Here is a 22,304-nt window from a genome sequence, read left to right on the forward strand (position 1 = left end):
CTGAGCCGAAACGTCGCTTTTTGCACAGATGTGTGAATAAATCCACGCTTTATTGGTAACTTGGAGTGCCGCTTCTACTTTACTTTCTATATATATATATATATTTGTATACCAGCATTATTGTATATCCCTTCTGCTTAGATCACTAGACATATATATGTGTATACCAGCATTATTGTATGTCCCTTCTGCTTAGATCACTAGACATATATGTGTGTATACCAGCATTATTGTATATCCCTCCTGCTTAGATCACTAGACATATATATATATATATATATGTGTGTATACCAGCATTATTGTATATCCCTCCTGCTTAGATCACTAGACATATATATATGTGTATACCAGCATTATTGTATATCCCTTCTGCTTAGATCACTAGACATATATATGTGTATACCAGCATTATTGTATATCCCTCCTGCTTAGATCATTAGACATATATATATGTGTATACCAGCATTATTGTATATCCCTCCTGCTTAGATCACTAGACATAAAGCTAATATAAAAATGTTTGGACTTTCCTTCCCACTTGTAGTAATGAATCTGTCCCAATAATATGTTCTATCTTTTGTTAGAAAATCGATAATCCTGATGAACTGGCAGAACTGATCAACATGAACCTTGCGCAGCTTTGTTCACTGCTGATGGCACTTTGGGGACAGTTTCTTGAAGTCATCATTTTACAAGATGAAATCACAGGCATTGTTGCACAGGAACATCACACGCTAAGAGTGCGTAAAAATTGAAATTTGGTTTTATTGTTTCTTATATTAGCACTGTTTAGTGCATGAATGTTTCGCTTTGTATGTCTTTTGACGTACAAACAGATCCACCCTTTCCAAGCTACTTTCATGTCAGCCTACTGAGAATAATCTAGTCGCTCTAGGCCCTAGAGCCTAGGGAATGTGTCATCAAAGAGTGACTTATTATTTAAATCAAGGTATTTATTGTTTTAGTAAAGTTTTTATGTTGTGTTATTTCTACTTCTCCATTCTACTATCTATATTTTAACCCCTAAACGACGCAGGATGTATATTTACGTCCTGCGCCGGCTCCCGCAACATAACGCGGGTCCACGCGGTGACCCCACACTATATAGGGTCGTCTGCCAGGACCTGCGGCTTATACAGGACATCACGGTGATTCCCAGTATTAACCTTTCAGACGCGGCAAATTTATCGTAAAGTATAAAAAACAAAAAAAAACAAAATAAAAACCCGGCAGCTCAGTCAGGCTGATCGGGACCACCACAGTAAGCCGATCAGCTGTACGGACAGGAGGAGGGTCCCTACCTGCCTCCTCGTTATCCGATCGCCGAATGACTGCTCCATGCCTGAGTTCCAGGCAGGAGCAGTCGACCGCCGAAAACACTGATCAATGCTATCCTATGGCATAGCATTGATCAATGTGGGCAGGGAAATCAGTGTAATGCATGTTATGGTCCCCTATGGGGGCTATAACATTGCAAGATAAAAGTGGAGAAAAAAAAAACATAATTATAAAGATGATTTAACCCCTTCCCTAATAAAAGTGTGAATAACCCCCCTTTTCCCATTAAAAAAAAAACGTGTAAATGGAAATAATTATAAACATGTGATATTGCCTCGTGCTTAAATGTCCGAATTATAAAAATGTATAGTTAATTAAACTGCACGGTCAATGCTGTAGACGTAAAAAAAAAAAAATTCCAAAATAGTGTATTTTGGTCACTTTTTATACCATTAAAAATGAATAAAAAGCGACCAACAAGTCCGATCAAAACAAAAATGGTACCGACAAAAAACTTCAGATTATATAGGGGTCAGAAGAGGACATTTTTAAATGTATTAATTTTCGTGCATGTAGTTGTGATTTTTTCCATAAGTAAGACAAAATCAAACCTGTATAAGTAGGGTATCATTTTAACCAGATGGACCTACAGAATAAACATAAGGTGTCATTTTTACCAAAAAATGCACTGCGTAGAAACTGAAGCCCCCAAAAGTTACAAAATGGCTTTATTTTATTTATTTATTTATATATTTTTTGGCACACAATTATTTTTTTTCCTCCCGTAGATTTTTGGGTAAAATGACTGATGTCATTACATAGTAGAATCGATGGTGCAAAAAAAAAAGCCATCATATAAGTCTGTAGGTGCAAAATTGAAAGGGTTATGGTTTTTTAAAAATGAGGAGGAAAAAACAAAAGTGCAAAAACGGGAAAGTCTTGCCGGTTCCATTCTGGCCAGTAGGCCTAAAATTAAGCTGAGACTTCTTGTTCTGTACAGATTACTGAACAGCCGTGCCCTTCTTATCATTGCAGCCAATGAGCGTAGTGAAAGGTGACACTAGTATATAGATAACAGAGGTACACAAAATAGCTGTTGCTCACAGATCAGCACCCCCTACCTGTAGAATGACCTCTAAATAGGTCACAGAGTGTGCCCAGTAATGTTTTTTCAATGCATGTGTATAGGACAGGTGCTGTCTATTGTTGTCTAGGGGCTCTGCTGTATGTCTAAACGCTGTTAAAAATAACTCAGGCAAGATGGCAGCCCCCATAATATTGTTCAAAAATCAAATAAAAGAAAATAACAATCTGAAAATATAAACAGATTAAAAATATATAATATGTTTCAGTATTGGATAGAGATGAGCGAACTTACAGTGATTTGATTCGTCACGACGTTCTCGGCTCGGCAGTTGCTTACTTTAGCCTGCATAAATGAGTTCAGCTTTCAGGTGCTCCGGTGGGCTGGAGACTCTCTCCTGGAACTGTATCCACCTTTTCCAGCCCACCGGAGCACCTGAAAGCTGAACTCATTTATGTAGGCTAAAGTCATCAACCGCTGAGCCGAGAAGTTCATGACTAATCAAATCACTGTAACTTCGCTCATCTCTAGTATTGGACTCTTTAATCAATAAAAACAAAATCTAGGTGATACATCCCTTTAAAGTGGGTGCCAGGCCACTTTTTCCCCAGGTCTTTTGTGTGTCATTTTGATTTTCTGGTGCAGACACAAATTCTGGTGCACAACCCGACAAAACAGGTCAGGTGTACAATAGTAAATCAGAGCTGATGTGAATGCACCCTTATTAGAGGAATTGGTGTTAGTTCACACAACATGCAGTTTTGTTGTATTTTCTTAATCAAAGTAAAAGAAATTCTAGAAATATTGCCATGAGACAAAAATAAAGGGGTAATCCAGTGGAGAACAAATTTTTTTTTTTTTTTTTATCAACTGGTGCCACAAAGTTAACCCGATTTGTAAATTATTCTATTTAAAAATTAGAATCCTTCCAGTACTGATCAGATGCAGTATGCCCCACAGGAAGTTTTTATTTCTTTCTGGAGTTCCTTTCAGTCTGTCCACAGTGCTCTCTGCTGACACCTCTGTCCATATGAGGAACTGTCCAGAGCAGGAGAGGTTTGCTATGGGTATTTGCTTGTACTATGAACAGTTCCTGACATGGACAGAGGGGTCCGCAGAGAGAACTGTGGTCAGATAGAAATTAATTCCAGAAAGAAATTCAACTTCCTCTGTAGTATACAACAGCTGATAAGTACTGGAAGGATTAAGATTTTTTCAAATAGAAGTCATTTACAAATCTGTATAACTTTCTGGCACAAGTCAATAAAAAAAAAAAAATAGTTTTCCCTGGAGTACCCCTTTAAGGAGCTGTATGAATATTAGAAGTCCTTAGGTTGTATTTGCACGTTATATTTTTCAGGTTTTTACAGCATTTTGTCTGTTTCGATCTTCCAAAATCGCTGCAAAAATTACACTATTGCTTTAAAATAGAACATTTTTGGCTGTAAGTTGGCAAAAATCATGTCAAAAACAGAAACAATGCAACAAGAAACAAAATGAGTGAATACAGCATCAGGGAATGTGTATACTATATTCCTGATCCCAAAGAGATAGCAGCAGTATACAGATGGAAGCTAGCAGAAACAATCTTAAAGGTTATATGGGCAAAAAAATAAATAATTAAGCTTCTTTAAAGAAGACCTGTGCTAAAAACAAAATGTTATTTTGATAGCATGGATAGGTAGGTTATTGTGTCCTGAACACACACCTGTTTACCCTGTGCTGATTGGGCCCCCATTCCTGAGTTATGGGGCCTTATGTTTCCATCTGACAAGTCCGCCAGATGGGCGGCAATCTAATTATAATATTGGGCCTATGTTAGAGGTGTGAGTGGGGCGTGTAATCTGGCCAGGCATTGCCTAGTCAGCAAGATCTTGTACAGTCACCAAAATCTCAGATAACCTTGCTGACTAGGGAATGCCTGTCCAGATTACATGCATTAAACGCCCACACCTCTCACACAATAACCCACTTATCCATGCTATAAAAATAACATTTTTCCTCTATAAAGCCCAAACAAGGCATCTTCCTGGAGGAGCTGATGTAACTAGAGGTTAACTTGATCTGCAGCCAGTGTTTTCACTACTTGTCTCCTTATCTGTTAGGTACGTAGATTTGCAGAAGCTTTCTTTTGCCTTGAGCATCCTAGACAAGCAGCCCTGGCATACCAAGAATTACAGTAAGTATACAAACTACGCATGTAATAGCTCGCAAGATTTCTTATAAGTTGGATATCACACAGTTATGAATATTCATTACTTTAATGATTAAAAGTGATGAAAAGTGTAAATGATTCATTATATTAAAGTAATATTCACATGTATTTAGTATGCCACACATTGCTGGGAATTTGCTCCCTGCTGCTCACATTGCAAAAATACATAAATTTGCAATAAAACATGTGAGTTTGTGCTGCATGGCATACTATCACCGTGTGTTACCCCAAGCCATTATGAAGAAGTTTTAGCACTCTATATCCCTTTCCCGTGTTTTTTCAAGAATTTGGCATAATGTTTCTGAAGTTTTAACTTGTTGTAGTTATTTTTTATTTTTTTTTCAAATTCAAAAGAAGGTTTATTGAAGAACAAAAATGTAATTTCTCTATTGGCTCCATTGGGGGACACAGACTATGGGTATATGCTGCTGTCTCTAGGAGGTTTGACACTATGGCAACAAGAGAAGTCGGCTCCTCCCAGCAGGGTGTACCCACCCACATGCACCTTAGATAATCAGGTTTAGCTTAGTGTCTAAGCAGGTGGACATGGTCTGGAGTTCTCTCCAGACTAGGCCTTATGTTTTATTATTTTCCTAGTTAGGGATGTGTTAGTTTTTTATTCCTTTTTCTTTCATGTTTTCAGGTGGGGATTCAGGAACTGCGTCTCACTGTCTCCCCATTGCGATTGAGGGGGCACAGACATTGCGTATATGCTCTGTTAACCCCCTCTCGCCAACGGTCAGCACCTGGGGTTGTACCTCATGGGTCAGGGTCCCCCTATTTCCCTGCTCTCCTCGCTTGCACATGGTAGCTCGGCGTGATGCAGGTGACAGAAAGCTGACTGAAGACCTCATAGAAGACTTCATTAGGTAAGTTCTTCTCACTGAGGTGAGTATATTCCCTTTCTCCCTTAGGTAACAGCCTTGCAACCTGTGGAGACCCTCACTTTTTGCCCACTTTTTCTCAGGGGCTGACCTGGGCAGGGTTTTTTTCTATATTTATTGCTGGGGTGAGCAGGAGCATTTTTGGACTGGGGCACAGCTTTATTCAGGGGCACTATACTTTTCACTTTCCTGAATGATTGTGTGTGTTTCTTTAACCCCTTAAGGACCGGGTTTTTTTCTGTTTTTGCATTTTCGTTTTTTGCTCCTTGCCTTTAAAAAATCATAACTCTTTCAATTTTGCACCTAAAAATCCATATGATGGCTTATTTTTTGCACCACCAATTCTACTTTGTAATGACGTCAGTCATTTTGCCCAAAAATCTATGGTGAAACGGAAAAAAAAATCATTGTGAGACAAAATTGAAAAAAAAAACGCCATTTTGTAACTTTTGGGGCTTCCGTTTCTACGTAGTACATTTTTCGGTAAAACTGACACCTGATATTTATTCTGCAGGTACATACGGTTAAAATGATACCCTACTTATATAGGTTTGATTTTGTCGTACTTCTGGAAAAAATCATAACTTCATGCAGGAAAATTAATATGTTTAAAATTGTCATTTCTGACCCCTATAACTTTTTTTTTTTTCCATGTTAGGGGGTGGTATGAGGGCTCTTTTTTTGCGCCGTGATCTGAAGTTTTTAACGGTACCATTTTTGCATTGATAGGACTTATTGATCGCTTTTTATTCATTTTTTCATGATATATAAAGTTACCAAAATGCACTATTTTGGAATTTGGAATTTTTTTGCGCGCATGCCATTGACCATGCGATTTAATTAACTATATATTTTTATAATTCGGACATTTCTGCACGCGGCGATACCATATATTTTTATTTTTATTTACACTGTGTTTTTTTTTTATGGGAAAAAGGGGGGTGATTCAAACTTTTAATAGGGAAGGGGTTAAATGATCTTCATTCTTTTTTTTTTTTTTTTCACTTTTTTTTTGCAGTGTTATAGCTCCTATAGGGACCTATAACACTGCACACTCTGATCTTTTACATTGATCACTGGTTTCTCATAAGAAACCAGTGATCGATAATTCTGCCGCTTGACTGCTCATGCCTGGATCTCAGGCACTGAGCAGTCATTCGGCGATTGGACAGCGAGAAGGCAGGTAGGGACCCTCCTGCTGTCCTGTAAGCTGTTCGGGATGCCGCGATTTTGCCGCGGCTATCCCGAACAGCCCACTGAGCTAACCGGCACACTTTCACTTTAGACGCGGCGTTCAACTTTGAACGCCGCGTCTAAAAGGGTTAATAGCACGCGCACTGCGATCAATGCTGCGCGCTATTAGCCATGGGTCCCGGCCATTGTTAGAGGCCGGGCCCGACCCGCTATGATGCGTGGCCCTGCGTTATAGATTGGGAGCGGACACATGATGTTCCAGTACGTCATGTGTCCTTAAGGGGTTAAGCGGCTGACAGCCGCAGCGGGCGCATGAAGCGCCAGCTTACTTTCGCTTTCGGCAGCAGTCGGCTGCCGCCGGCGTCTCGCTCGCTTCCCCGCAAGCGCATATGCTTGTCAGAAGCTGAGGGCACTATAGCTCCGCCCCTCTGCAAACACTGAAGCCAGCACACAGCGTTCGGAGTAATGAACTTCCGGACGCTGTGAGCGGAGCTCCGAAAGTCAGGGCAGCACACAACCCCTTTAACTGGAGTGTTAGCCACTCATTACATCTGTAAAAGCTGGATCTCAAAAATGTCTGGTTCTGCTGAACCACTTGTTCTGCCTGCTCCACTGCTCCCCCAGACCCCCTGCTATTCTACCCAGGTTGTCTACCAGACCCGGTGGGTTCGGCCGCCCCCCCAGCCTTGGTTCTCTCCCTCCCCCAGTCTATATCCGACTTGGCTCAGGTCTCCCGTTATGTGGTGACTTCATTGGAGAGGCCCTCCTGGCCCTCCGGAGGGTCCCAATCTCCCCCTATACTGATGCTCTCGCAGCGTCATGTTTTTTTTTTTTTCATCTGAGTCTTCTGGCAGGCACTGGCGCTCCCCTCACAGGCATCGCTCCGTTACTCCGCCCTGTAGCAAGCATCACTCCCCTAGAGGACGGTCCCATCGTCGCCGCTCTGGCTCTCCAGACCCGCGTACCTGGTCAGTCTCCCCCTCTTTCAGGGCCACCTCACACGTTCCCATTCACCTGGAGAACTTGTGGATGAAGTTTCCGATTCGGCCTCTGATTCTGAGGACCACACGGATATGTCGGACATAGTGCACTCATTGGTCTCGGCCACAAGAGACCCCTTCCATCTAGAGGACCCAGGAACTTCTGACGTGGCTCCAGAAGTTTCCTTTAATAGTGTCCAACCTCCAGGGCTGCCTCACCTCGTTCCCATTCACCCGGAGAACTTGTGGATGAGGTTTCTGATTCAGCCTCCGACTCAGAGGACCACACGGATATGCCTGATGTGGTGTACTCATTGGTTTCGGCCATAAGAGACACCTTCCAGCTAAGGACCCAGGAACTTCGGACGTGGTCCAGAAGTTTCCTCTCATTGTGCCCGACCTCTTCCAGGGCGGCCTTAACTCGTTCCCATTCACCTGGAGAACTTGCGGATGAGGTTTCTGATTCGGCCTCCGACTTAAAGGAACGCACGGATGCCTGATGTGGTGTACTCATTGGTTTCAGCCATAAGAGACACCTTCCATCTTAAGGACCCAGGAACTTCTGACGTGGCTCCAGAAGTCTCCTTTTCTTCGTGCCCGACCGATACCCAAGACCTTCAGCTCTCACGCTGAATTTTACGCCCTGCTGGTATGCGCCTGGAGGCACCCTGGCAAGAAGTTCCAGGAAACATAGAAGGTTCAAGCGCGGTATCCCTTCGCCAAGGACCTCATTGCTCGGTGGACCTCCTCTCCAACTGTGGATCTGCTGGTCTCCCGCCTCTCTAAGGTGCCTACGGGGCCATATGTCAAGCCTCCTAGTTTCTCCACTTGCTGAGTCCGTTCAATCTGCAGTGTTGTGGTGCATTTTACGTGACACAAGTAGGTTAACTGGTTGGTACGGGAGTCCGAGGTGCAGTGTTGTGGTGCATTTTACGTGACACAAGTAGGTTAACTGGTTGGTACGGGAGTCCGAGGTGTCAGGAAGCTTACACGCCGGGAGTTCTGCCCCGTCCGGAAGCGTCTCACCGGCTTGCTTCACTGACTTGAGTTGCTAAGAGCTGTGACCCAAGAGGATAGTGACGTCACTACTGTGGGAGCACAGGGCCAAAAAAGTATCTGACACGTTTCAGAAAGAACGATTTTCCTTCCTCAGAGATCTCTCTGATACCCAAGGACCTTTTTAGGTGCTCTCATTTAAGAAGCCTATTACATGGCTCCACTTAGGTGCAGGTCGCGTGAACCAACACAAAGTAATTAAAGGGGTACTGCGCTGCTAGATCTCTTATTCCCTATCCAAAGGATAGAGGATAAGATGTCTGATCGCGGATGTCCCGCTGATGGGGCCCCCGCGATCTCCCGCAGCACCCGGCGTTCTAAACAAAGACCGGGTTCCGGTGGCAGTGATGTCATGCCATGCCCTCTCCATTCATGTCTATGGGAGTGGGCATGACAGCTGACAAGCCCCCCCCCCCCCATAGACATGAATGGAGGGGGGGTGGCATGACGTCATGAGGGGCGTGGCCGTGAAGTCACAATCATGGCCGCCTGCTCTAAGTGTTCTGAACAAAATGTTTAGAACGCTGGGGCACGGGAGTACCCCTTTAATGCAGTCGTGTTCTTCCATCATTCATTGTTCACACATCCCCTTTTACACAGGGTGATTGAAAATGGATTAAGGGAAATATCTGACCTGTCCAAACTGTGTGATCAGCTGACAAAAGTGCATTTTCCAATTCATCAGATGATCGCTAGGTCTATTGGGGGTGATTTCAGCCTGTTAAGGCCCTTAATGGTTAGCACTGTAATAGGGCCCTTAATGGTTAGCACTGTATTAGGGCCCTTAATGGTTAGCACTGTAATAGGGCCCTTAATGGTTAGCACTGTAATAGGGCCCTTAATGGTTAGCACTGTAATAGGGCCCTTAATGGTTAGCACTGTAATAGGGCCCTTAATGGTTAGCACTGTAATAGGGCCCTTAATGGTTAGCACTGTAATAGGGCCCTTAATGGTTAGCACTGTAATAGGGCCCTTAATGGTTAGCACTGTAATAGGGCCCTTAATGGTTAGCACTGTAATAGGGCCCTTAATGGTTAGCACTGTTGCTTTGAATCCAAAGGCTCTAGAGTTTATATGTTCTCTCATAGTTTGTAAACGTTCCCACCCACACTTAAAAATATACTGATGGCATATTTTTGTAATTTAGATTTTGAGCCTCATGACTAGCTGTGCCCAGTAATGCAGAATATGCTGGTGCATATTGTATGATGTGTGTGTGTGTGTGTATGTGTGTATATATATATATATATATATATATATATATATATATATATATATATGAATAAAAGTAAATAAATAGAATCTAATTTTCACTTTCCTAAGAGAAATTGTTAGTAAATGAAATGTTTGTTCATAATGTTCTGATTCTTTCTTGCTCTGTTATAATATGGCCCTGATTATTAATATTTATCTTCACAGCGCCCAAAGTCACCTCCAAATGTCAACAGCTATAAAGAATTCTACGTACTTCAGTTCTCTTCCACCGCTGCCAATAGAGTGCTGTGAGCTGGATGGAGACTTTAACTCTCTGCCTATCATTTTTGAAGATAGGTATTTAGATTATATAACAGAAGGTATGTTCAGGTTATAAAACTGTACAAAAATATGCATTTCTTCTTGTGTCTGACTGTACAGGCTGTCTGGACCTGCATTTTCCCATTAAAATATACAATAGGTAGAGAAATATCCTTTAGGCGTCTTGTAAGAAGGACAAGAACATTCAGGAGATGTTACATTCTTAACCTCCTACACGGATGACAAAGCTATACAACCAACATCAGTAGGCAGGAGCAGGCCTGCTGTGCAATAAACATACTAAACAGGCACACAATAAATGGTGTCAAGAGCAGTTTAGATCACTGATCTGCACATTACAACCTGGATAATATGTCCAAAGGAGTATTTTCTATATACTTCCAGTAATGCTTTTTGTAGTGCTTACATCATTGTTAAACATACAGGCCTTATCTGCTAACACACTATTAGGCTTGGGCTTTCAAGACTGGGGCACTCATGCGAACACCTCTTTGTCTCTAAATAGAAGATACATCATTATCATGGATGCCTGTAGTTATTTTAACTTGTTACACAGGCTCTTGTGTAATCATTAAATGAACATATTACTTACTCTAGTTGTTTCTTTAAAGTCTAATACTTTGTGTAAAAAAAGTTAAATATACATATTCAAACATTGTAATGTATCTCTCAAAATATTTTGTATTACTTGGTATATCATTGGCGTTATGGCCCTGATCTATTAATTGTTGGAAACAAAAACTATCTGCTTTGCCCACCGCAACCAATCATAGCTTAGCTTTCATTTTACTAGCGCTCATTAAGATTTGAAAGCTGAGCTGTGATTGGTTAAGGGCAAATCACTCCAATTTTGGTCCTCAACAGATTGATAAATCTTGTTTGTGTCTTTATTTTTGTACATATATTTTGTATTACACATATATATATATATATATATATATATATATATATGTGTGTGTGTGTGTGTTTTCTGTAAGGAACTAAATACTTACTTTTGTAAAAGATCCTGGAAAATTATAATTGACTGTTTTTATTTTACAGATTTAGATGGACCATGGCTAGGTGTCAATAACCTGCAAAAATCGGATTCTAATAAAATGGAGAAGGGTGACAATGAAGATGGATATGTTTACGGTCTTGTCAGTCCAGAGCTAAGAGTCGCAGCTGAAGGTGTTTCTGCTCCCCATTGGTGTCTAGAAGGTGAAAAGCAGCAAACTAAATTGCTAAAGTCTAGAAATGAAGATGACCATAAGTCAAAAGCTAAAGTAAATAAGCTTATGAGAACCATGAAACCTGAAAATCCCAAAAAGATAGTTAAGCAGAATTCTAAAGACTCTGTGGTTTTAGTCAGCTACAGATGTTTAAAAGCCGCTACAGCTGAGGCTATGTCTAAACCATTTGAAGGCAGGCCTTCACATTGCCATAAGGATGGAGTTTATACTAGTCAAGGGGTTCCGCCAAGTGACGCCAAGTCGTCTGGGTTACACACATGGCAAAAGGGACATAACTCTCTGACTTCAAACACTGTCACAAACAAACCACTTTCTGTAAGTGGCGAGAGTTCCAAGGAAAACCAAAGTAGTACCTTGGATTCTGTTCTAATCCCTTTCTCCACTGTTTCAGGTACTCCCAACACACAGCAGTCAGGTACTGTGGTTACGCAAGTGGACAGTGTGCCTCAACAAGGGGAAAGGTACAGTGTTGGTCAGTCTACAAGAACATCTGGAGTGAGGACAATAGAGGTTAAACCAAGTACCAAGAACTCCTATGAAGGTGAAAAAGTAACGGTTATTATTGGCTCCAAGTCAGAGGGATCTAGAGATGTTACTATTAAGGATGCAATTCCAGGACATGGGTTATCTGCTTTGCTTGGTGGAGTAACACCATTACCGGAGACAGATCCGGTGTTTGAAAAAGAAGCGGTGGATACAAATCGAAAACTATCTGGAAATGGAGACTCGCTGTTTAAGGTAAAAAATCAGCCACATCTTCCCACAAAAGAGGTCCACATTGTAGTGAGTGGGGATACTATAAAATTACCTGATCTTAGTATCACCTGTGCATCTTCAAGATTCTCTGATTCTGGGGTAGAAAGTGAACCCAGCTCTTTTGCAACACATCCTAATCCAGAATGCTGTTTGGAGAATGTGACAGAGCGTGACCCTGTTTCCAGCGATAAAGGATTTTCACAGTTATTGCTAAAACCAGAATCTAATCTGAAAACCGCAGTTGAGAGCCATTGTACAGAAAGCACCAGTGCCCTGAGTGAGATCCAGTCGTCTTTGACATCCATTAATTCCTTGCCTTCCGATGATGATGAACCTTCACCAGATGAAAGTTCAAATATTTCTGTTGTACCCGAGAGCCAGGTTAAAGATAGTAAAACTGTCCTAGACTTGGTAACCATTGACGTGCCAAAGTTTGATCCTAAAAAATCCAGCATTCTTGCACAGCCTCAATGTGTTGTGTTTTCAGAAAGTGAAAAGGTCCCAGTGCATACCTCCCTTTCAAACATCAGAGACTTTTTCCAGTTTGCTATATCTGATGAGGAAACTCCCAATGAAGTGAAGAGTATTCCGGTCCCCCAACTGGGCTCTATAGCCTCTTTTAGTGAACCTCAAATTCCAGAGACTGTACTTCATAGCTCCCATATTGCACTTGATCCAGAAGTTATTATAGTGGGAGAAAAATCTGTAGTTTCTGGTTCAGTTGTTATTGAGGAAGAGGTTATTCTAACGAAAGACAAGGAGGAGAACATTGGCATGGAACCAAAAGAAACTGAGCATGACTTATCTGAAGCTGCAAATAGAAGTCCTTCTGCTGCTATACTTTCTTCTACTAACAGCACCGACATTGTGAAACAAGGTTTGGTTGAAAATTATTTTGGTTCTCAAAGTAGCACAGATATTTCTGACATCAGCCCTGCAGAACTGTCAAAGCTGGAGTCAGCCGGACCCATTCTGCAAGATGATGATGATGAGGAGGAGGAACAGGATGAAGAAATGATTGAAAATGGCTATTATGAGGAAACGGATGGCCCACTATACAAGGCAGAAGATCCTGAATGTGAAGTTATCCATGATTCAGCAAATGACAGATGTTTAAGATCTGAGCACATTGGTTCTGAATATTTTAAGGATGCCATAACCATGCCAGGAGTTTGCACAACTAGCTGTTTATCATTTTCCTATACCTTAAAAGACTCCCCTTGTGGCACTGCATTTACTCCAAGGAGTACACATGATACTATTACAAAGCAGCCTGGTGGTGCGATGCTTGAATCATCGACATCTCTTGCTTGGTATGAAAGTTCTCCTAAACCATTGATGCTAGCGTGAGTATTATCACAATCTGCTTTCATATTTTGACCAGTAGCTGTGGTTTATTTGTTAAAATGTATGGGGAGGTTTATCAAAACATGTGCAAAGGAGCAGTACAATAGTTGCTCGTAGCAACCAATTAGATTCCTTTTCTTTATTTTTAAAAAGACCTATGAAAAATGAAAGATGGAATCTGATAAATTGCTTTGAGCAACTACTCTACTGCTCATTTGCACTAGGTTTGATGAATCTCTCCCGGGCCCATTAACACTATGGAATCTCCTCCTATAGAGGCAACAGGATCCGCCTGTGCTAGGACCACTTGGAAATGCTCCACCTCTATAGACAGCAATGCATTTCCAACCTGGATACACCAAAAGAATGATTATGTCCATTCTGTCACTGAAGTTTTCTGACTTGGAATTACCTTAGTGTGAATGGTGCAGCAGAATACCATTGAAAACAATGGGAGGCTACTGCACTGGAATTTCCTAGCGGAATTCGGAATCCGGAGAAAAACAGATAAAACCAGTTATGCAAATTTTGGTCCTGGTGCACAGGGGGGGTTTCTCAGCCCCTTTGTGCACTCTGCCTTTCTGGCTGGTCCCTGTAATCGGGGAGATGCCGGGCTAGGAGAGCGGTGCACCAAGGGGCTGCATTAGATTTAGTATCATGTGCACTATTACCAAGTATAAACAGGTTAGTGCGGGTGATTCTGTTAACCGATTCCTTGTAACCCTTTTATAGTGACACTCTTATTTAACCTAATTTTCCATGTTCTCTAGGATTATTTTAGGTAATTGCATTATGTAATCGCTATTCATTTATATCAGGCCTGCACAACTTCATACTAGGTGGGGCCAAAATGAAAATAGGCTACACTTCTCGAGGCCGCACATTTGCCAGGGATACTGCTATGTGGCTGCACTTACCAGCTGCACTGTGTGACAGTCACTGACTGCCCTGCTGTATGGCGGCACTCACTGACTGCCCTGCTGTATGGCGGCACTCACTGACTGCCCTGCTGTATGGCGGCACTCACTGACTGTCCTGCTGTATGGCGGCACTCACTGACTGTCCTGCTGTATGGCGGCACTCACTGACTGTCCTGCTGTATGGCGGCACTCACTGACTGCCCTGCTGTATGGCGGCACTCACTGACTGCCCTGCTGTATGGCGGCACTCACTGACTGTCCTGCTGTATGGCGGCACTCACTGACTGTCCTGCTGTATGGCGGCACTCACTGACTGCCCTGCTGTATGGCGGCACTCACTGACTGCCCTGCTGTATGGCTGCACTCACTGACTGCCCTGCTGTATGGCGGCACTCACTGACTGCCCTGCTGTATGGCGGCACTCACTGACTGCCCTGCTGTATGGCGGCACTCACTGACTGCCCTGCTGTATGGCGGCACTCACTGACTGCCCTGCTGTATGGCGGCACTCACTGACTGCCCTGCTGTATGGCGGCACTCACTGACTGCCCTGCTGTATGGCGGCACTCACTGACTGCCCTGCTGTATGGCGGCACTCACTGACTGTTCTGCCACTCAGTGGTAACTGTACAATGCCCAGCAAGTTTTGTGCACAAGTCCTATTCTAAATAATTAATAGGTGAGAGAAAACAGCTGGACTTGGTTTACAATATATACATGGTGACTTTGGTTGTGCAAAGTTACATCGCAACGTAACAAGTAATTATTTATGAATTTGATCATGTTAGTACCTGGAACTTGACACAACACGATAATCGTAAAGGATGTTTTTCTATGGTTATGGTAAATAACAGACATTTCAGTTTACAGTAAGTCACATTCAGCAGTGACTCCTTCTAAAGAAGTCAGAATTTTGTTTAAGTATCTAAAGGTTATTGCAGATTCTAAATCTCACACCACTCACAGCAAAATCACACCTTCAAATAACAATGCAACTTTGATGCAAAATATATAGGCAAAAAACTAGCACTACTGGGCGGGTTTACAACTAAACAAACACAGGTTTGTAGCTGCAGAGCAGCCTGATGCACTACAAATATATAAAGTCCAAAGGATACAGGCACTAAAAAGAGGAAATAGACAGTTTTAAAGGGCAGTGTGCAGAACAGGAGAATTTAGAGCTTCATGGAGCACGGTATTCCATACTGAGCTCCACAAAGCTTTTTGATCTTCGTTCCTGTACTCTGCCCTTTATTAAACAAATGTACAATAAAGCTTGGATTTTAATGCTAGGAAATTGGGGAGTGCAGCAATGTTTTGCCTTTAAAACCTGTATCAGCATAAAATACGGTGTTTCCTTTTAGAACAGTGGGTTTTAACTTGCTGACCATCGTAGGCTTGAAGGTGATCCTGGGTCCTGGCCATTCATTTTGTCTTTCAACTTTTGTGTAACTCCTCTCTAACATATTTTGGTATAACACACCAAACATGTACATGTAATGTGTTCTGTATTTATAGATTCCTTCAGGCCAAAGAAGATCTAAAGCAGCTGAGACTCCCGGGTTTTTTATATAGTGATGTGCCTCAGTTGTCTTCCACAGTTCCATACTTCAGTATGGAGGAGGAGGACTGCTGTGATGAAGGAATCCATCTAATTGTCTGTGTTCATGGACTAGATGGTAAGTATGATGTATTAGTCTATTTCTAGGTTTTATTTTGTTAGAAAACATCAATTTCACATGGTTGAGGATAGAGGAGAATGTTTTTGGTTAATGCAAATAATCTCCCTTAGCTCCAGGGTCTGGTATACTCAAAGCCAGGTTTGTTGTTATGCGGCTTCTTGTATCTGGAAGGAGGCCAAGGAGAAGTGAGAATAGAACAGGATGGTGCCTAAAACTGATTGCTCTCTGATTTTCTGTAATTTCAAGAGGTAAATGGGCCTTTTGTGGTGGTAGGAAAGAACACTCACAGATTGACTTGTTTACCTCCTTTGAGGCAGTAATGTGCAGAACCATTTAAGTGGAATAATATGTACACGAAAATTGATTTAGCTCTTTCTATTTTAATCTTTTTTTTTTGTTACAGGTAATAGCGCTGACCTCCGGTTAGTAAGAACATACATTGAACTTGGACTTCCTGGTGGGCGAAAAGATTTCCTTATGTCGGAGAGGAACCAGGTGCAGTTCACAACCTTTTTTTATTTTTGGAGAGTTAATTCTAAAGTCTGAAAATAATTTCCTCTTGTTTATTAACCTCTTGTTTCTATTTGGTCTCACATCTTTGGGCCTTCTGTAAATATAAATGTCACAGACCCAGTAAAGCAGCAAATATTATATTGAAGGGGGGCCCAAGAGGTTAATTGGGTATCAGAAAATTGCATAAAAATTATACTAAACTAAATAAATCACTAGATAATTAACTCACTAATTTAGTTTTTTCACGAGTTCTACTGACTTCAGCATGTTTTTGTTTTTTTTCATGACTCACTTCTTACAGGAAGTTGTCGGGTCCTTACATTGTCAGTGTGGGGGGTGTCTCAGCTGCTCCCCATCTATTCCCTATCCTCCTCATGTATTCTCCTGCCTCCTCAAAGTTGTAAGGAACCGTCCCTTAGTTATCACTTTTTCCCATTATGTTCAGTGCTGGTGCAAGGATTTTTGCCTCCCTAGGCGAAAGGAATTATGCTGCTCATTGCTCCGTCCTTTGACACGCCCCACCTTACTACTGGGGTGACACACTGTTGCAAACCTCCTCCTCATAATATCACCTTACTACTGGGGTGACACACTGTTACAAACCTCCTCCTCATATAATCACCTTACTACTTGGGTGTGACATTGTAACAAGCCTCCTTACCATGTAATTACCTTACTATTGAGGTGACACACTGCAACAAACCCACTTCTCATGTAATCTCCTTACTACTGGGGTGACACACTGTAACAACACCACCCTCCTCATGTAATTACCTTTTCCACTGGGGTGACACACTGCAACAAACCTCCTTCTCATGTAATTACCTTACTACTGGGGTTATGGTTCAAGACGGTAGTTGTGGCGGATGTATGGAGGCGCGCACAATGTCAAGATGCTAGACGGACATGACTTGCCTGTCGGCCTCGGAGGTGGCACTGCACTCTTCCAGCAGGCAGAAGAATGCAGATTATTATGGTACCGGGGGAAGGGGGGTGCGACGGTGGTGCTGGCTGGTCGGGTGCTTCTGATAAGCGGCAGATGCTTTGCTGGCTACTAACTTTCTTGCAGCGCCCATCAAGAGGGCACTCTAGACGGCTGCCTATTTTCCTTATAGGCAGAACCAGCCCTGATTAGGTTACCCGCCCTAACCAGCCCCCTTGATCGTGAAAAAAAAAGGCAGCAGAAGGACATTTTATTTTACATCTTACTGCATGTTCACTGGAAAAATGTAGCTCTTGTTTTAGAACTTTAACTCAAAACTCAAACCAAAATTTGTATTTCTTAACTTTTTCAATCAAAATTTGTCATCTCTAGGCGTTAACAGAATTTTGCATAAAAGAAGAGTTTAACCCGCAGACTATTCAAATTAACTAACCCACAAACATCTCTTAGGATTGTCATCTGGGCTGTAAATACAAATGACCTTTGGAATTTTTCTTCCAAAGCTTAAAAAATTATGCCCCAATATTCTTACTCTGGGACATTCCCAAATTGAGTGAAGTAAATTGGCCTTATCTTCCTTACATTTCGGCCAATTTGAGTTCTCCTTATACTTCTTCTTCCATAGGGAGATTGGAGAGTAATATAAATGAATGAATTGATGAGCTTTATTACTTGAGCAGTGCAATACATTACCAAGAATACGTCTCCAGGAAGCATCCCCTACTCCACCTATGTCCACTTCCCATTTTATCCTTATTTTTTTCTTGGAAGCTGAATGGATATCCTCTAATTAGAATCTTATAAAGTGTTTTTTTCTCCGTTTATCTGCTATAATATATTCTGTTATGTGTCTCAGTCCATAAAATATTCTTATCTACAGTGTTAAAATAAGCATTACACACCTGTTAGTACCGGAACTTCTGGTTATCCCCAACACCATAAAGTCTTTGAATCTCCACAAAAGATACATTTTTCCCTTGATCTAATAAATCTCCACTATATCTCATTTCCTTATGTAAGCAAAACTGTTAGCAACCCATTTATTAAATTCCTCTAGTCCTGAGTTCCACCAAATATTGGTGAACCCAAGACCAGATGAAATCCTACAAATCTTTTTCACCTCTACCCACGCCTTATTATAGGTGGCAGAAAATACAAGACAACACAGGGTGCTCCCTCCAGCTTTTAATGTTTTGAACTTTCATAGTTATGAAAAACTGTTTCAATTAAGGGAGGACTCTCCATAAATCAAACCCTATTGGGAGGAGGTCTTATCGGCCATTAAACTTATTACTAAACAGAAATTCCTTTTTATGCACCACTCATACTGCTGGAGGCTCCTAATCCCTCATTTCACCGTAAAATTCAGACCTGGCCACTGCATTACTGACAGCAGCCAAACTTTTAATGCTAGGTAATTGGTGCTGTACAATCAATACCAAGCTACATTCATGATGGAGCAAAGTAGACTACATACAGTGGGGCAAAAAAGTATTTAGTCAGCCACCAATTGTGCAAGTTCTCCCACTTAAAAAGATGAGAGAGGCCTGTAATTCTCATCATAGGTATACCTCAACTAAGAGAGAGAGAATAAGAAAGAAAAAAATCCATAAAATCACATTGTCTTTATAAGAATTTATTTGCAAATTATGGTGGAAAATAAGTATTTGGTCAGTAACAAAAGTTAATCTCAATACTTTGTTATATTCCCTTTGTTGGCAATGACAGAGGTCAAACGTTTTCTGTAAGTCTTCACAAGGTTTTCACACACTGTTGCTGGTATTTTGGCCCATTTCTCCATGCAGATCTCCTCTAGAGCAGTGATGTTTTGGGGCTGTCGCTGGGCAACACAGACTTTCAACTCCCTCCAAAGGGGGTTGAGATCTGGAGACTGGCTCGGCCACTCCAGGACCTTGAAATGCTTCTTACGAAGCCAGTCCTTCGTTGCCCGGTGTGTTTGGGATCATTGTCATGCTGAAAGACCCAGCAACGTTTCATCTTCAATGCCCTTGCTGATGGAAGGAGGTTTTCACTCAAAATCTCACAATACATGGCCCCAAAGCATGATGTTTCCACCCCATGCTTCACAGTAGGTATGGTGTTCTTTGGATGCAACTCAGCATTCTTTCTTCTCCAAACACAACGAGTTGAGTTTATATTAAAAAGTTCTACTTTGGTTTCATCTGACCATATGACATTCTCCCAATACTCTTCTGGATCATCCAAATGCTCTCTAGCAAACTTCAGATGGGCCCGGACATGTACTGGTTTAAGCTGGGGTACACGTCTGGCACTGCATGATTTGAGTCCCTGGCAACATAGTGTGTTACTGATGGTAGGCTTTGTTACTTTGGTCCCAGCTCCCTGCAGGTCATTCACTAGGTTCCCCCCATGTGGTTCTGGGATTTTTGGTGACCGTTCTTGTGATCATTTTGACACCATGGGGTGAGATCTTGCGTGGAGCCATAGATCGAGAGAAATTCAGTGGTCTTGTATGTCTTCCATTTTCTAATAATTCCTCCCACAGTTGATTTCTTCACACCAAGCTACTTGCCTATTGCATATTCAGTCTTCCCATCCTGGTGCAGGTCTACAATTTTGTTTCTGGTGTCCTTCATCAGCTCTTGGCCATAGTGGAGTTTGGAGTGTGGCTGTTTGAGGTTGTGGACAGGTGTCATACAGGTAACGAGTGGAGGACAGCAGAGACTCTTAAGGAAGAAGTTACAGGTCTGTGAGAGCCAGAAATCCTGCTTGTTTGTAGGTGACCAAATACTTATTTTCCACCATAATTTGCAAATAAATTGTGATTTTATGGATTTTTTTTTTCTCATTATGTCTCTCATAGTTGTAGAATGTATGTAGAATGGACTTTGCGAGTGGGGAGCTGAGGAGGTTTAAGCTCCATGGAAATGCTATCATTCCACAATCCATGACTCTAGACTCTCTGTGCCCCCCCGCCCCCTCCTCAATTTAAGTCACCTACCTACCCAATAGGTTTAAAGAGGTACTCGGCCACTGGACAACTTATCCCCTATCCAAAGGGACCCCCCCGCAATCTCCCTGCAGCACCCAGCATTCGTTTAGAACTCCGGCTGTGGCACTGGAGGGCCGTGACATCATGAGCCCCAGGCGCTGCATTACCAGTCATCCGACACGGAGCGAAGTGCGCTTTGTGCACCGGATGACTGGGGTGCCGCAGCTGAGATCACGGGGGTCCCAGCGGCAGGACCCACGATCTGACATCTTATCCATTATCCTTGGTTAGGGGATAAGATGTCTAGAGGTGGAGTTCCCCTTTTAAGATAGCCCCCACCTTTCTACCCCTCAGGATCCATATATGCATTTAAATTGCATTGCACTAACAGTACACTTTCTACATGTTTTAGATATGTTATATCTGCCTTCAGCTTTAGCTACCTAGTTTGTAATTAGTTGGGTTCATTCCCAGTTACCTTGTTTACACCCCAGTACTTACTCCCCTTCCTCCCTCACCTTAATATCCCCCCCCCCCCCCACACACACACACACTCTCCCTTTAGATTTTGACAAGTGCTAGACTATAAGCCTTCCTATCTTTCTGACTTTGTTTTGTTACAGGTACCAGAGTTGACCTATATTCTAGGCCAGCATGCCGTCTCACTGTACTTGTACCATTCTTTATTGTGTGGCAGAAGAAATCTAATTTAATCTTCTCCTTTTTTTCCCCAGAATGATACTTTTGCTGACTTTGATTCAATGACAGATCGTCTCCTAGATGAAATTATCCAGTATATCCAGATATACAATCTAGCTATTTCAAGGATCAGGTAAGAGGCAACATGTGCTCATGACAATAATGCAGTACTTATAGCAGGGTTTGTTTCCCCAATTTTTCCAGGCCTTCCCATGTTTACCTGTGATAAGTGTCCATCCTTTATTCATAAGATATTGGGGTTTAGGCTCTTTGAGATGTGATTGATAGTGAGTGGTATATTTTGGTCTGATGGCCAACAGTGTTCTACATGATATCTCTCGGTATTAATGTTCAGTGTTGTATCTAGTCTCACTGTGACACCCAGTAATATTTATATTTATGTAAAATATCTGGCTGTGATAAAACCCCCACCAACTCCCTTCATAGTTTTTTGTATGGGATGTATGGTAATGATGAGAAAAACACCCAAGAATAACTATTAAGTTTACATGTTGGGAAATTACACTGTAGCAAACGTATTGGTAATCCAATGGCAGCAATTGCTCCTTCTTAAGTCCACTAGATGTTTACAGCTCAAGACATATTCACATGGTATCCAATGATATGGATCCTGGGAATTACCTTTGTTACATGGAGGGAATAAAGGGCTGATATATTAACAAAATAATACCTGTTTGCAGTACATATTTTATTTCACTCCTATACCCAGAAGCATTTAAGTATTCAGTATAGTGGAATGTTACTAAATATGGCTATGCATTTAGGTGTATGCTTATATGTAATTGTGGTTCTTTGTCCTTAGTTTTATAGGTCACTCCTTAGGAAACCTTATCATACGGTCAGTTCTTTCAAGACCGAGATTTAAATGCTACCTTGGCAAGCTGCACACTTTCCTCTCTCTATCTGGTCCACATTTAGGTACCTTGTACAACAGTAGTGCTCTTGTAAATACAGGTAAGACACTATTTAATCACTCTGGTATATATTCCA

The 22,304-nt window shown here is 41.8% G+C and overlaps 1 protein-coding gene across 4 annotated transcripts in view; it reads left to right on the forward strand.

The window, feature by feature from the left end:
* The window catches only part of FAM135A (family with sequence similarity 135 member A), a 130,464-nt gene that overhangs the window by 85,842 nt on the left and 22,318 nt on the right, over positions 1–22,304 (forward strand). For 3 of the 4 annotated variants that reach the window (XM_056565827.1, XM_056565829.1, XM_056565828.1), the window contains 8 exons: positions 585–740; positions 4,468–4,541; positions 10,111–10,265; positions 11,269–13,561; positions 16,001–16,161; positions 16,568–16,659; positions 21,329–21,426; positions 22,117–22,268. In XM_056565827.1, coding sequence (XP_056421802.1) covers positions 585–740; positions 4,468–4,541; positions 10,111–10,265; positions 11,269–13,561; positions 16,001–16,161; positions 16,568–16,659; positions 21,329–21,426; positions 22,117–22,268 — 3,181 coding nt within the window. The remainder of the gene's footprint in view (positions 1–584; positions 741–4,467; positions 4,542–10,110; positions 10,266–11,268; positions 13,562–16,000; positions 16,162–16,567; positions 16,660–21,328; positions 21,427–22,116; positions 22,269–22,304) is intronic. The other variant, XM_056565830.1, reaches the window with a different exon arrangement.

This window comes from Hyla sarda, chromosome 3 (assembly GCF_029499605.1).
Source record: "Hyla sarda isolate aHylSar1 chromosome 3, aHylSar1.hap1, whole genome shotgun sequence".
Classification (NCBI taxonomy): Eukaryota; Metazoa; Chordata; class Amphibia; order Anura; family Hylidae; genus Hyla; species Hyla sarda.